Source organism: Metopolophium dirhodum, chromosome 7, assembly GCF_019925205.1.
Source record: "Metopolophium dirhodum isolate CAU chromosome 7, ASM1992520v1, whole genome shotgun sequence".
NCBI lineage: Eukaryota > Metazoa > Arthropoda > Insecta > Hemiptera > Aphididae > Metopolophium > Metopolophium dirhodum.
In genome coordinates, this window is record NC_083566.1 from 11,583,489 (window position 1) to 11,600,088 (window position 16,600).

A 16,600-nucleotide genomic window follows, 5' to 3' on the forward strand; every position below is an offset into this window, starting at 1 on the left:
TAAACCAACATTTTGTAATACTTATAACCTATGTTGGAATTTTATAACACTTAAGATTGGATAAATGTGTGCTATAATATTACCTTAAATATCGCTAAATATACTCTAAAATATGCAATAAAAACAACAAAATAATATGCAAAAATTATAAAAATTATAATTTTAAAATAAAGTTATAATTAAGAAGCTACAAAGAATAACCACAACATATTCAACCGAAAACACAACTGGTATATTAGTACTAGAATACTCTAGTCGACTGTGTTCACACAGTATACAATGCTTTCAACATTCGTTTGATAATAATTGCTGTCATAAATTACAAAATGATGAATTGTATGTCACTTTAGTGTAGTTAGTATATTTTACTTAATCTATAATTACTTTTAAAATTAGGGAATAATCATAAACATGATTATTAAAATGTTATTTCATGAAATATGACAAATTTCGATTACAAAACGGATCATAATGCAGAATTATCTCAAAAAGTCAAAAAGTAGCACTAAAATCTCAAAATTAAATTTTTAATTTCAGTTCTCTGGAACATGAAACAAATTCTAAATTTACTCTGCTATCTCTTAAGCATTTTATAAGAAATATGCAAATGCTATAAAATCCCGACTCTGCTTATAACTCATAAACTATTTTGGAATAAGAATATAAAAATGTGGGTCAGTGGATGTCACTCTGCTATACAGTAAGTTACAAGTGGGTCACTGTATAATGGATGGTATTAAATTTAAATTCAATGATATAATATCATTATATATGAAAAAAGATTCTGAGCGGTGATGGTTTGTCAGTGTGGATATTTTATATTATATTTATATTGTTATTACTTATTATTAATACAGTAGCCGGTAAGTTGAATTAATATTATAAAATTACAACAAAATAACTATTTTAACTAATTCTTGGTTATTTAATATGTAATTTTGTGCAAATTTGAACATAAAATGACTATAAAAAAACTGTGTTTAAGTATTTTTTAGATTTTTTGGTACAGAATTAACTACTTAATAACTTTGTTCTACATTTTTAATCCTTTGCTATAAAAGTTTGAACATTTTGTAAATTTCTAACTACTAAATAATTTGTAAATTTTTAATTTGATAAATTTTACCAAATTTGAACTTTAATTGATTATAAAAAAAAAAAACGTGCATATGTATTTATAATATATCTGCTATTGTAACAATATATCAGGAGACATGTATAATTTTTAACGCTTTTTAACCCAACAAATTTCATTTTATTAAAATGTATAGAAAAAAAAAACTAAAATAACGAAAGTTGAAATAGTCCATGAACAGCTCAAACCGAGTCAAAATATTTTTTATTCAATTTTATGGTGTATAGGAAATAAAAATATAAACATTCAGTGAAATTTTCATGCATCTACGGTTATTCGTTTTTGAGTTATAACTAGAGCACAGATTTCTATGGAATTGCATATTTTTTTCCTTTTAATATTTTTGGATGTTTGTCAGTTATCTCCATGAATCATCATAATTTGAAATAATGGTGAAATTTTTTTTTGCATATTTCTGCATATTTAAATGTTATTGCATATTTTAGCATATTTTGGCAAAATTCTAAATTTATTGCATATTGAAGTAAAAATTTAAAAAAATGTATGAAATAATATTTTATCAAGTAGATAAATTAAAAATAAATTTTATAGTCATAAAAACACTGGAAACTCAAAATATGATTTTACATAAAAGCTTTTCAATAATTGAAAAAAAGAAAGAAAAAAATCATTCTATTCCTGGATCGAAAGGTGCAACACTTACAGCAAAAATAAACGAGAAGGTCTGGACATTCTATGAAAATTAATGCAGTACTATTAGGTGAAAACATTCAGCTCGAATAAGATCTTTATCAAGACTCGATAATACTAAGTTCCCTCAAATATGCCCCAACAACTTCAGTTGACGTAGAACGTTGATACGTTCGTTCTCAGTCTTTAATAATATGTTAACCGATAAACATCACAGCTTCACAGAAGAAAAACTCGAAATGCATATGATTACCTATTCATTTTAATGAAATACAATTTAAAATAAACATTAAGTTGTTCAGAAGATTCCCTACATTTTTTTTATTAAGTATTTAAATAATTATTTATTATAAGTTGTTTAATTTGTAAATTTTGAATAAAAAAAAAAATTGCATATTTTTATGTATTTTACTGCATATTTTTTGCATATTTTCATTATTTTTACTGCATATTATATGGGATATTTCAATACTTTTTGGTGCATAAAAATCCGCGCTCTAGTCATAACAAAATAGTTACATTACAAATTGAGTGAATATCCAATTTTGTAAAAACATGAACTTCAAACGCTCATAAAATATAATCTGATTTGCTTGTAGACATTTTTTTTTATAAAGGTGGACAAGCTTATAAGAAACTTGTCTTACATTTTAAAATCTTAGTTTAAAAAAAAATTTTTAGGAATTTCTAACTCAAAATAATTTGCAAATTTTCATGATTTTTACGCTTTCTTCAAAATTTGAAATTTAAATTCTTATAAAAAAATTGTGACTGGATTATTAATATTTTTCAAATGCCATTGTAACAATATATTAAGAACCTTGTATTAAATTTTCAAGTTTTTTTTATTCAACACATAAAATTGTATTGACATTCATAAAAAAAAAAACTAAAAAAATTGAAAATTGATAATGTCTGTAAACAGCTCAAAACAAGTCAAAATATTTTTAATATTTTATCGTGTATAGAAAATGCTAATATAAACAACCAGTGAAAATGTCATGTATTAAGGTTATTATTTTTAGAGTTACAGCAAAAACTAAAATCGATTTTGTGTAAAAATTCTTGTTTTTCCCGACGCTTTTGAAAATTACTGGGAATTTTGACCTACCCAAACATCAACTAGATTCATTTTCCCACCAAACAAGATACTGATGTTGAAAATCGAAGCAGTTTTACAAATAGTGATGACAGACAAAAAATAAAACACGCTCAGAATCTAAAATGTATGCTGTCATTAAAAAATCTTGAAAAATTTAAAAATGATACCAATAAAAAATTTTAAAAGATTTGTTTGGAACAACTATATTTTTGAAAATGTTAATAGTTTTTAAAATAATGAGTGTCTTACTTTACAAGAATGACCCCAGGTATATGGTATTTTAAACTTCTGTTTGTAATAGAGATTGATCTGGACCTGTTTTTCTATTTTCTGTCTTGTTTTTTCACAGTTAAATTTTAAAGCACTAAGCTACACTTAGGCACACACTATAACAGGGGTTGTCATCCTTTTCCAACAAGTGAGCCACATTAAGCATTTTAAGTATCTGGTGATCTACCACTAATTGTTTAGGACTTTAGGTACCTATACTATTTATATTATTACATGCAGCATAACAATAGATTTTATAATAATAATCTTTCATTATTTCTCCATTAGATATGTTTTACTTCGCTAATAAATTCTTTATTTTGTATATAAAGCGTAAAGGTGTGTTTAAATCTTAATGATTTAAGGACTACACATGTAATCAACAGATATTGGTATAATTCATTTTTAATAAGATCAACCAATTTTCTTCTATAAATCGATGGCGACCCCTCCCCTGTAAAAATAACATACATATTAAAAGTAAACTATAAATAATTTTGACATACTCAAAATATATTGATTTAATAGTTAATACCTTCTAAATGTGATTAAAACATATACCTTATTCTTTGTGAATTTTAAGTTTATATCTAGTTTTTTTTTCAAATTAGCTGTTAATACTTAATACATATTATATCATAAAATAATTAAAATAAATATTACAATAATATTTTTTTTTAAGTAATACATTTTATCACAATTTTAATTTTTAATTTTATTAATAAAAAAGCTAGTCAAGCTATTAGTTTATTTAATAGATGTCTTTAGATATACCAAGAATATAATTAAATTAACCTTATAAGTTATATTAAAGTTATTGAGTTATTGACAGTTATTAGTAACTTAAACTTTTTATATTTATTACATTATTCATTAATTAAAAATCAAAAATTATATAAGAATTTTTAATTGCACTTTGTTGTTAATAAATAGTTATCAGAATATTTTATAATATTAATATTTGTATTGTTTAAATTTAGAAACTATTTGCAATTGATGACATTGGATGATGAAAGCAAACTTCCTATTTATAGAATTGTATCTTTATGGTTAGAAAATAAAGAAAACAACGAAATAAATGATATTGTTGACCAAGAGTTTAAAAAAAATCCTTCATATAAATTTATCTTGGTTCTTCCTCAATTGGTTGCTCATTTAAGTTCCACATATGAATACTCTTTTCATAAAGCTTTGGAATCAATCATAAGTATACAATTTATATAACTTATTTCATATTTGTAATTTAGTTTGGCTTCAAGGACAATTTTTTTATTTTCTTATAGTTCGTTGTGCAATGGATCACCCTTATCAAACCATCCCAATTGTTTATGCTGTTGCAAATACAAATATAGATCATAAATTTAATCAATGTGAACCGCCTGAAGAAGAAGTATTTTATACTCAGTAGTCTCACAAACTATAATTTTGATTATCTGTTTTAATTTTTAGTCTAGAGTATTAGCTGCTAAACGTTTAATGTCAAATTGGAAAAAAAATACAAATATTAGTTCAATTGTGATGAATACTGAAAAATTATATGAAGCGTTTATACAATTAGCTTATACAAAAATTTCTTGTACACGTGGCCAGCGTAAGATTTAACTATTTCTAATAATATTAAACTTAAGAGGATTTGTTGGCACCCTCATGTGTTATCTCCATTTAGCTCAGTTAGCTTAAAAATTAGATTGAGTTGACCTCTTATAACATTTCAAGGCAAGATTTTTATTATCTAGACAATGTCATAGGCTTTTTATTTTATTTTAATTTTAAAACAAATTATGAGTATTTTAAGCTGTACAAACAATTTACAATACATAAGAGATCAATTACTCTAATCTTTAAACTAACGGAGCTAAATGTGATCTGCTGAGCGTAAAAATTCCCATGTTACGCACTTATAAGACAGTCACAACACATGCGGGTAACGTGTCATCTTAAAGGTATGTACTAATGTTATAAATTTGACTATGATTGTAGGAACTTCAATTCCCAATGAACAACCTTTAATGAAAATACTAAACTCAGAGTTGTATATGTATCCTGCAGCAACATTGCCACTAAACAAACTTGGTGACTATCCAAATATTATAAGTAAGTAAATATTTATTTAAATAATAAAATAAAACAGTTATAAGAAATGCAAAAATAATATATATTTGTGACACTTTGAAGCTGACAAATAGTAATTCCTAGTGGTTCTCTGGATGCTCCAGATCTTCTTGAAAGAATCTCTTTTCACTCTATGGCATTACAAATCTTATTACCAAGTATTAGTAGAAAAATACTTGGGTTTGGTTTTCATGATGTTGAAGAATCCTATGGAGCATAGAGCAGACTTAGGAAAGACATTCTGTGAATTTAAACGTTCATGATGCATACGTTTTATGATAACTGCATTGATTTATTGTTTTGGGCTTATAAAAAAGCTCATCCATTTTAATTTTGATGTGGAGGAGGGACAAAAGTTTGAAATCATCATTGAAGTGTTTGATTTGTTCAAAGTCTACATGAAACGATGGTAGCTGGTATTCTTTTGTTATGAAAGCACATATTCCTAAAAACTAACATGATTAATGAATTGCATCTCAGGGTTATTACCAAAAATAAAACAATATATTGTTGAAGAGCTATTGACACTTGTCCGACCTTAAATAGGCACGATTCAAGTTTAGGTTATAGATTATTATTTTGATATTAGTTATATTCTTATACTTAGTATACTTACCATCACAATTGTATAGTTAAATAGTTAAGTTAATGCAGGGTAATCTATTAGAATTTGTCTCGAAACATATTACTTTATACTTACAGGTATTGTTAGATTTAAAAATTCATTCTTAAATTGTGGTGGATTACATGAACCAAAAAAAATTGATTGTTTGTGTTCTGATGGTATTATAAGATCACTTTTATTAAAGGTGAAGTAAATACTTATTTATATATTTCAATAAGTATACTTTTGAAACAAAAATAATGTATAATAATGTTTCAGGGTAACGAAGACATGCATCAAGATGCGACTATGCAACAAGTATTTGTATTAATGAATGAATTACTAAATTCTAATAAATCTACAGCTAAGAGGAAATTGACCATAAGAACTTATAAAGTATTATATAATATTGCTTTGATTAAGACTTTTTCCAAGCATTTTTAATTTATAGGTGATCCCATTTTCACAACAGAGTGGAATTGCTGAATGGTGTGTAAATACTATGTCTGTTGGTGACTACTTAATAGGAACAGATTCAATTATAGGTGCCCATAAAAAATATAGGCCACAAGACGTGACACCAGCAGAGGCTAGAAATGAACTTAGAGTATGTATGAATTATAAATAATTGTATTATTGTTTATATTTTATATAAGTATTTATTTATTAATAGTTAACATGTTATAATTGTTGTATGTGTTTGTAAAACAAAAGATTGATAAGGTAATGACTAGGGCACGGATGTTCAAGTATTAAAAAACTAGTACCATTTATTACAGTATTGTACTAAAAAATAACAAAAATTGCACTTAAAAATAACAATGTTTTAAGATATTTTTTTTTACATTACAGTTTACAGTACACAATATACATGCTATAAATAAATATTTAATAAAAAATCATTTACTTATTTCCATCTTCCTTTATCTTAATATTATTTCAATTCTACAAAAGAATGGAAAATATTTTATTTTAACAATTTAAACTTCTACCTGAAGCATAATTTATTGAATTAGTGTATAACTGTTTATTTTAAATTTTCTTATTTCAACGCTCTTCAATTTGTCAATAAAAAAACCTAAGTAAAATTACGTGAACTAAAATTTTAGATTTTAATTTGTACTTACATAAATTATTTAAAACTTTTTTTTTTTTTTAATTTATTTAAGTAATTTACAATTTATACAACATTATGTACAATGAGCAAATAGGATATTTAATATAATATAAAGTAACAGAATTTAACATTTGTGGGCAGGCACTCAGCAGCACCACCCAACCAAGAACATTTTAGATGTTGTGGTTTTTTTTTTTAATTTAGTAGGTCTCTAGGCCACTGTCTTTTGAGTCTTCTAATTATATTGCCAGGAAGTGAGGTGGAAGAAAGTTTCTTTATTAATGGATTACTGTGAGAGTTTAAGTTGAAGTGAAATTTAGAGTAATGGGCTTTTGCTAATTGATTGAGTGTAGGAATTTTTAGGTATTTAAAACTTACTTAGCAATAATTTGAACTAATAGAAGAAAAGTTACAAATGCAACAACATTTGTGTCCTGCTAATGACATTGACAGTACAATTAGCTAATTTCTTTGATCCCTTGAGTTCTACCTATGATATAATTCATTGCTAGAAGTTAAAGAGAACATTGTACTCTCATGTGTTGTCTCTATTTCACTATACTTCATTCTAAAAGTGAATACACCAGGTAGTGACAGGTTTCTGTCTGGCGACATGCATCTCCCACATAACAGCATAGGTAGTTAACGGTTAAAGGGGGAAAAAGTGCACAGAACAGATGTATTCTTTCTTTATTGGAACGGAGTATAGCGTATAACATAGCAAATTTTATCTAAACTTGGGATGGTATTTTAATTTTAAAGCTAATTATGAGCATTTGAATTAAATTATCATAAATAATCTATGTAACTACATAATATGATGTAGTTTTTTTTTTATTATTGTTTTTAAAAGATACTAAATAGATTATGGGTATAATTATTAATTTTTTCATATGCTTTTCCTCCGATTGAATGATTGAATGTTAATGGCTGAAAGAAATACTACACTTATATTTTGTTCAAAATTAGTTCACAAATTGTTTACTGCACTTTTCCTTTTTTCTGTAATTATATTATTTTTATTACTTTAACATGTATTTATATGCAAACATTTTATTGTCTAATACAGTCATCTCAAGAACAAAGATATAGTGAATTAACTAAACAAAAAACATATTTGGAAATTTGTAAGAAAATAAAACCAGTCTTTCGATATTACTTTTTTGAGAAATTCTTATCACCTTCCATTTGGTTTGAAAGAAGGCAAGCCTATATACATAGGTAAGAAACATTGCTTAAATTGTTGTATAATAGTAATACTGTAGTAAGTAGACCATTTAGTCAGATAAGAATACTGGAAGGCATATTTTAGCCATCTGGTAGTTTTTTGGTGTCTAATACGCGCTCTAATATTCTTATCTATCTTGATGCTAATAGCACAGTAATACTTTATTTTAAAACTTCTATTTGACCATCTGATATCCAATAAGTAATAACACAATTTATTATATTTGTGAAGTGTTGCTACTACTTCTATGGTAGGATACATATTAGGCCTAGGTGACCGTCATTTTCAAAACATATTGATTGACAACATTACTGCGGAACTCATTCATATTGATTTCGGTATGCATAAAAACTTTAAATATTTTTCTATGAAATGATATAGTTTAAGTTAGAATAATAATGACTAATAGTTAGAATATTATTATGTAATTTAGGGATTGCATTTGAACAAGGAACTGTAATGTCTACACCAGAAACTGTTCCATTTAGACTGACAAGAGATATTGTTGATGGTATGGGCATCTGTGGCATAGAAGGAACTTTTCGAAAGTATGAATAGTGAATACATTTTAGAATTCTTTTTATTATTTAATAAGTATCTAATATATATATATATACATGTTTATAAAATAGGTGTTGTGAAAAGACTATGTCTGTTTTACGTCAAAACCAAGATGTAATTGTCACAGTTATCGAAGTCTTATTATATGACCCATGTCATCAATGGGCATTAACAGAAAAAAAAGCTACTAGACATCAAAATCAAAAAAAAAATTCCATCATTAACGATAGTGAGTTAAAATATAAAAAAGTATTAACCAGTTACTGATTTTTATAAATCATTTATTTCAGCAACTGAAGTAAATAAATTAGCCGAAAGATCACTAAACAGAGTACGTATTAAATTATGTGGAATGGAACAAGCTGAAACCGCTGCAGCCAGTATTAATGGGCAGGTTAATTTACTAATACAAAAAGCCAGAGACCCAAATAACTTAGCACTATTATATCATGGATGGCAAGCATACTTATAGTTTTTTAATGTAAGTATTCTAAGACAGAAAATAGGAATTATACAAATAACAATAGTATAATTATTAATTTATACATTTGGTATATTATAACTTACTTGTACTCTTTATAACTTACAAAAGACTAATGTGTTTTTCATCTTTATTATTAAACTAAACTGGACTTAACTTAAATTTAAAACAAATACTTAAAAGACATCACAATACTAAATTTTTTTTTTAATTTTAAGTGTATTGGTGAAGTATTGTAATCCAAATAATGAAAAAATTTTTGGTAAAAATTATAATTTAACAAGATAATGAAAGTTGATGAATAGCGGTGTGACGTCATAGAGCCGACGAGTGATCAGCCGCCCATGTTTTACGTGTAAGAGTAGTTTGATTTACACAATGATTTTTATAACTTACGATAGTTTTTCAGAATTTTTTATGCTTAAGACGATGCTATGATTTAAAATTTAATATATCTTGTTATTGTATACATATCATAAGTTTTAATTAAGTAAAATTATTGAATTCGCAATTTGCGTTGTGTTGTCATGTAAACCAATTTTTACGTAATTTACTATAATAGTTTTATCTACTATAAAAAAAACTAGGAAGTATATCAAAATTATAACCACACCAGTGTCATAAAGACAAAAAAACACTTATGGTTACAAAAAAAAAATTTAAAAACGTCATCTTTATCGATTGAAATTGTTGTTCATCTGGACACTTTTACATGTAAGACATCGCTGTTCAGACTTCGGCTCTATGATGTCACACGTATATTTTCAAACGCCTATATCTCATTGAATAATTAGTGTTTAAGTGTGAGACCCACACCATATTTCTTAAATCTAAGCTAACTTGTTTTTAGTGTTGTAATGTCCTTTAATATTCATTTTCTGAATGGTTTTTGAAAATGTCATAAGTAATAAATTACATATTTCAAGGGTTCATAACACATCTAAAGTTATATTGTTTATATATTTAAATTAATGTATGTTGGCTTGTAGCTATTCTCAACAAATGAAACATTTCTTCAAGACAGAAAACATTTGTTTTTACTTTTTTAGTATAACATATCTAAATTTATTTATTTTGAATTTGTAATGTCGTTGGCTACTAAGACTACAAATCATAACACTGAATGCTCTAAACTAACCTTACTACATTTAATAGAAATACTGATTGGAAGCACTTAAAAAATGTAAATTTATGTCAGTACCACTTTTTTCATCCATTTCAAACTTATTTTAATAATGCAATACTATGTCTTCATGTGCACTTATCTCAGAATCAGATTTTATTTCTTTTTAAATAATAATATTAATGTTTTAATTTTTAATTTTTTGTTTAAAGGTAATGCTCAAAAGAATAAATTTAGAATCTACAGGACATTTTAAGGACCAGAGTATTGATGTTGATTCATATTACAAGCAAATCTTAAAAATTATGCAATTTAGCATAGTATCATATATATATTACTTAATTAAGAATAATTTGATTACTTTTTATACTTAAAATATACATTTTTATATCATAAAATATTTTTTATAAATTTATAAATTACAATAAATAAAAATAATTTATCGTTTTTTTAGTAAAATAACAATATAATTTATGACACAATAATGAGACTTTTTCCCGTATTGTACAACGGTTTTCAAACATCAAGTTAAAACAATTAACGTATTATAAATTGTATTAGAATAATTTTGTAGTCTTTAACGGTATGGTGTAAAAAAAGGAGCATTGCTTGGAGCTTGTTGCTGTTGTGGGGTCTGATCAATATCTTCATATGATTGTGGAATAGCAGTTCCTCTACCTTAAAAATACATAGTTTTTTATTAATAACATAGAAAATACTGAACAATACTGTAAGAACATTTCTTACTTATATAATTTTGTAGGGGAGGTGGTATGCCATCAGAGACTCCATTACTGCTGTCTATACACATTCGACTAAGAACTGATAGTGTTACAAAACGCAGTACCAAATTTGCCATGGCACAAATAACACTGAATATTTCCGACAACCCTGTGACGAAAGAAATAAAATAAACTAATTATTAGTACTTTAACTTACTAATCATAATCATTAATCATTTACTTACAAAATGAGGAGGGAAAATAACAGTAAATAGTGACAATATCTAAACATACTGTTGCAAGGTTTACAGAAATAGCCTGAAAATATAAACACACATAATAGATAAGGTAAATTAAAAATATATATAATATAGAGGTAATAAGGTGTAGAGTTATGACGCAACAGTAAAGTAAATTAACTTAAATATAAACTGACCTAGACAATTGGTATACAACACAGGATATAGATACCAGGTTCTAAGTACTTGTATTGCTTCACTCACAATGTAAAGTAGGTGGTATGTTTTGAATTATAATATTTTATTTAATAATAATTAATTATAAATCAGCATATTAGAAAAACAATTAAAATCAGAACTCAGTGAAAACAAAGCTTGTTGATATATCAAAAAATATTGATAGTTTTCAGGAGTACTTTCAAATACATAAGTTAACAATTAAGTAAATCATGTAAATCTTCAAACTATCAACTAGATAAATTATTCTTTCAATAAAAATACTACATGAAAGTTATGGAGCATTCGTTCTATACTGAATACGAGTATTGTTCGTACTCATTGCTGTAAACGTTTAACAAAAAATATGTGAAACCAATGCATTCCTTGTTTCACCCGGAATCTAATTATCTAAAATAAATAGGTATATAAAGATATAGTAGAGTATATTAAAAGATTAATTTCGAGATTTAAAATGATCTTGGAATACAAAAAATAGTTTTTTTATATAACAATTTATACTATGGGCGAATAAATTAAATTTAAATACAGTTTATACTTTAATTTGGTAAAATATCATATTTAATAATAATATAACTAACGTTTTATAGGTACATCAAACATTCAAATAATATTTTTATTTTAATTATTAGCATCAGTCACTAGTTGTAACATAATACAGTGATTTATTTTCCATGAAAAATGTAATTGCATAATTTGTTTCTATAAAATTAATCAAATAGACTTACTAGCTGTGCGGGTTTTTCATTTTCTGTTTGATGCATTGCCCACAACACGCAGCCCAAGAACATTATATTGTAAAAAAGATAAGAGTCTGGACTCCATCTTCCTTGAACACCCCTACAACATAAGTATAACATGTTAGGTTAAGTTAAAAAATTATATTTTTATATTAAATTCATACTTACCAAGTAATTAATATGAGATGTAAAACGAATGTAGTTTTTGCTGGCAAGGCTGGTAGTTGATTCAAATCTAATGCCATTACTAAACAACTGGTGTACTAAAAAGAAAAAATTTATATTTATTTGCCTTTTATAAAATTATTATGGTTTATAAGAAAAGAATAAAAAATGTAAATTTGAACAAATATTAACTCAGTGGAATAGTTTACACTGGTCCACCATTATTGATCGGTATTGGGCTGTTATATAATAGAAGAGGTGTGATCAATAAGATAAGAATATTTTTGTAGCTCATTTATCATTTTCTGTGTGGGAATAAACATTTGACTTACCTCGAACAATGGTAGGTTGAAACAAGTAAGAGTAACAATCTCATTTAATAAACAAATACGAGTGGATTATTTGATTCTAAAATATAACAAAAAACTTTTATTATTAGGTACCTACATAAATTCAAAAAACGTTCAGTCTTCTACCACAGCGTAATAGCATAATATTATTTTTATTGCGGCGTCAAGATGTTCTTCAAGATCGTGGTTCAGAGGTTCTTATCATTTATTTTCATTTAATTTGTTATCAACGCATGTCAGTCGTGTATTCGTGATGTACAACGAATAAATTGTATTTGAATATTTCATCTGTTGACTGTTTTAAGTTCTATAATGTTCCGTAGGCCGTGCGATGTTATACGGATTATGGATAATGGATATCAATAGAGTGAATAATGATGAACGTAAGGAACTAAGGTTTTAATTATAGTAAATGTTAATTATTAATTGTTAATTGGTTATAACTTGTACAGTCGTATTATAATTATTGGTATAAACGTAGGTATAATATTCCCATATAGTATACGTGCTACCTACTGCTAACTGCAATATTATACCCTATGTGTGTATACGTATAACTTATAACTTAGTATTTATAATTACATTTTGTAGAAACGAATATACGATGTGAACAATACTTGTATTTGTAAATTGTTATGCGATTAATAGATTTGATTTATACTTTATAATTATCCACAATCTAGATAAATAATATTTATTCACTATTGATAGCAAAGGTCCTCTCGAAGTTGAAATAGTGTTATCTTTATGATTCATGAAACGGTCGAAGTTCAACAAAATTATTATAGTATATTATGATAATCAAGTTACAAATATGATCTTCAACTTTTACCGTTAATTGGTGTTTGATAAATAGTTTAAATTATATTTTAAGTTCTGAGCCAAGCGATGAATGTATTGGTTAATGGTTTTATATTGATGTTTTTTTGTTGTGATTGTCCTCACCTCTGGGCTTTGAGAGCAGTAAAAAACAATTAAAGGTTTTTGATTTTTTTGTTGTAATTCAAACAATAATTATAATCGTAGACTTAAAACATTTCGCTATTACATAATATATTGTTAATTTTCAAAAAAAATCATACTAACTTTTAGCTATTAAACTACACCAACTTAGGAATAAATGCATTTTACCAACCTCTAGCAATTCTCAATTTTTTTCTAAACGACTTGTTTTATATTCTGAGCGGTGCGATAAATGTATTGGTTTTACCTACAATGATGTTTTTTTATTTTTGTGTGATGTACACGATTAATAATCGAAATATTGCTTTGATTTTCAACTTCAGTTTCTTGTTTGATGGGAAAATGAATATTGTTGGTGCATTGGGGAGGTCAAAATTTAAAATCCCCAGTCATTTTCAAAAAAGCCGTGAAAAACAAAAAAAAAATTCAAGAAAAACGAAAATTTTTACGCAAACTCGATTTTTGATAAAAAAAAAAAAATGTGTGTGTACGACACTGCACTGCTGTGAACTTAGTGTGGTGGGTGCTTGAAATGTTGACATAACCTATAGGGGGAAAGTTAAAGTATAACAAGTAATCAGTCCTTACGCCTACCAGCTCCGGTCGCAACACTCGAAGCCTGCGAACCTCTCGGTGGAGTGCTCGGCCCGCAAACCCCACGGGGAGTAGAAATAGTGAACCCATGAGCGGGAGCGACAACTTCGGGTTCGAAGAGGGAGGTTTGAATAAGTTTAAACCTAAGCTTATAAACGGGTGACAACCTAAATGGGCAAGGTTAAAGAATAACTAGTAATCGCGCACTACGCCAACCAATAACTGTCTAAATTTGAACTTAAAATGTCGATAAAAATAACTGTATATGATAAAGTATAACGAAATAACTAATAATAATACTTTGTTTCGTTGAGATATCTAATTTCGTCCAAATTTGAGCTGAAAATGTGTATTTTTTTTTATTGAGTTAATAAGGCTTCAACTTCCGAGGTCATTAGCTTGTAATAATTACAAAGTATTAGTCTTAAAACTATGGGAATACATTATGCTTAACATTAGGGAAAAAATGTTAAATATATTATGTACATATATTTTTTTTTTACAGTAATTTTGCTAAGCCTATATGTTTGAGTAAAAATTTTATATATATTTTGGAGTTCTCTTCGCCAAGTGCTTGTTGGGTTTCCGAGCATTTCTCTGGAGCTGTTGAACTTGGGGCATTCTAGTGTGATGTATTTGATCGTCAGTTCTTTGTCACAGAATTCACAGGTAGGGCAGTCTTCTTTAGTTATGCGGTGCAAGTGTATTAGACGGTAGTGTTCAATCCAAGCATAGGCGTTCGCAGACTTTTGGTTCCAGGGGTGCACACTAAAAATTAGGACCCACAATAATTTTGAAAACAATTATAGATACAGACAAATGTATCAATTGTATGTATCAAATGTACTAAAAATATTTATTTTATTTTATTATTCATTCTAATAAATATTACATAACAATATATAGATTTACAATCTTATAATGATAATCGACGTTTAAAAGGAACATCATTTTTGAATTTGTCAATAATTTCATTCATTTAATTTACACTTAATTGATAATTAGGGCCCTTGTCGTTTTTGGTGAAGGGTCCGGGGGTGCCCAGGCACCCACTGTGCGCACGCCTATGAATCCAAGTCCTTGTAATAACTACTTCTCCGTGCCTGTATGAGAGTGAGGGGGTTTTCCATACTACCGCAGTGCAGGCCCAATGGATTTCGTAGCCCGGTGCAGAATTTTTCGGGGCCCAATGTTTATTTTATTTTCTAACAGACTTACTTTATTTTTATATATAAATTATATATAATTTTATAAACTTTAATGTCTTGTTAGAAATCTAAATGTGTATGTATATAAACGAAAAAAATCCCATTTGTATTTTTGTATTATAGACAAATGCACGTACATGTCCCCAACCCCACCTAATAAAAATATAGACATTTTTTTCAACTCAACATTTAGCAGCCAATTAGCAACGATTTAAATTGAATTTTAGAAGAGTAGTTCATTACTGATAAGTATTTAAAGTTTAGATGAAAGGAGTTGTGATGGCTTTTTCCGCTTTTTCACTTCAAACCGGCACCAACAGAATTTTTTGAACAAATCTGAGCGCACGGCAGTTCCAGCAATGCCAGTGTATCTTTACACGAACCAATTCGCCCAGTTTTTCTAACCCATATATCTCTGTTTCCTCTTAAGATAAACTTTTGAAATTTAAAACACAGATTAATCTCGAGTAGCTTGGACGCTGTAAGAAAATGAGCCCTTAATATTGTGCCATTTCAAAATTGGAGGATTTCAAAATTTGCAATATTGTTACTAACTTCCTCACTCATTGATCATCAAAATTATAACACTTCCAGTATAAGTAGAAACGTGAAATTTGGCACAAAGGTAGGTTTTACAGTGTAACTATAGGGAAAAATCTAAAAATTGATGCCGCTTTAGAGTGTATTTCTAAACGTATAAAGTGGCGCGCTCAGCACACATTTTTTTTTTTTAAACAGCGTTACAATACGGTAATAATAAATTGTTTGTAGTTGATTTATATATATATTTATAAGACATAATAATGTTTTCTTAAATTTATTTTATTCAAATACAAAATATAATATAATTTTTCAAATACAGAATATTTTAATAATATTCGTCGGTCTACGGACGATAATTTTACGTGATAACGTCATAAAAAAACATTGATGAAAAATTGCATGCTCTTATGAATTGAATGGAATTATTATCACTGAAATATCAATATTTTGTATAA

At 26.9% G+C, this 16,600-nt stretch overlaps 2 protein-coding genes and 1 long non-coding RNA gene across 4 annotated transcripts in view; 2 read left to right on the plus strand and 1 right to left on the minus strand.

The window, feature by feature from the left end:
* The window catches only part of LOC132948296 (serine-protein kinase ATM), a 40,134-nt gene extending 29,303 nt beyond the window's left edge, over nt 1-10,831 (plus strand). The window contains exons 40-52 of one of the 2 annotated variants that reach the window (XM_061018714.1): nt 4,139-4,365; nt 4,442-4,548; nt 4,608-4,749; nt 5,139-5,252; nt 5,973-6,079; nt 6,154-6,270; nt 6,326-6,481; nt 8,061-8,212; nt 8,451-8,557; nt 8,653-8,767; nt 8,852-9,009; nt 9,071-9,261; nt 10,597-10,831. In XM_061018714.1, coding sequence (XP_060874697.1) covers nt 4,139-4,365; nt 4,442-4,548; nt 4,608-4,749; nt 5,139-5,252; nt 5,973-6,079; nt 6,154-6,270; nt 6,326-6,481; nt 8,061-8,212; nt 8,451-8,557; nt 8,653-8,767; nt 8,852-9,009; nt 9,071-9,252 — 1,684 coding nt within the window. In that variant the 3' untranslated portion in view covers nt 9,253-9,261; nt 10,597-10,831. Of the gene's footprint in view, nt 1-4,138; nt 4,366-4,441; nt 4,549-4,607; nt 4,750-5,138; nt 5,253-5,972; nt 6,080-6,153; nt 6,273-6,325; nt 6,482-8,060; nt 8,213-8,450; nt 8,558-8,652; nt 8,768-8,851; nt 9,010-9,070; nt 9,262-10,596 lie in introns of those variants that run through there. The other variant, XM_061018715.1, reaches the window with a different exon arrangement.
* LOC132948298 (uncharacterized) lies at nt 10,681-13,045 on the minus strand. The gene is made up of 6 exons (XM_061018717.1): nt 12,820-13,045; nt 12,491-12,585; nt 12,311-12,422; nt 11,352-11,424; nt 11,132-11,275; nt 10,681-11,062 (listed from the first exon to the last, which is right to left on the minus strand). The coding sequence occupies exons 2-6, from the start codon at nt 12,565-12,567 to the stop codon at nt 10,962-10,964; spliced, it is 507 nt and encodes a 168-aa protein (XP_060874700.1). The 5' UTR covers nt 12,568-12,585; nt 12,820-13,045; the 3' UTR covers nt 10,681-10,961.
* On the plus strand, nt 12,932-13,453 carry LOC132948299 (uncharacterized). The gene is made up of 2 exons (XR_009665017.1): nt 12,932-13,031; nt 13,161-13,453. It is a non-coding gene; the product is annotated as an uncharacterized LOC132948299 (long non-coding RNA).
* The last annotated feature ends 3,147 nt before the right edge of the window (nt 13,454-16,600 follow it).

What these genes read in the sequence shown, in the direction of transcription:
- LOC132948298 (XM_061018717.1), bottom strand. Translation starts at nt 12,567, where the DNA reads ATGGCATTAGATTTGAATCAACTACCAGCCTTGCCAGCAAAAACTACA. An exon ending in ATGAAAAACCCGCACAGCTA is followed by an intron (nt 11,425 to 12,310) that starts GTAAGTCTATTT and finishes TTATATTTTCAG; the next exon opens with GCTATTTCTGTAAACCTTGC. An exon ending in TCCCCTACAAAATTATATAA is followed by an intron (nt 11,063 to 11,131) that starts GTAAGAAATGTT and finishes TGTATTTTTAAG; the next exon opens with GTAGAGGAACTGCTATTCCA.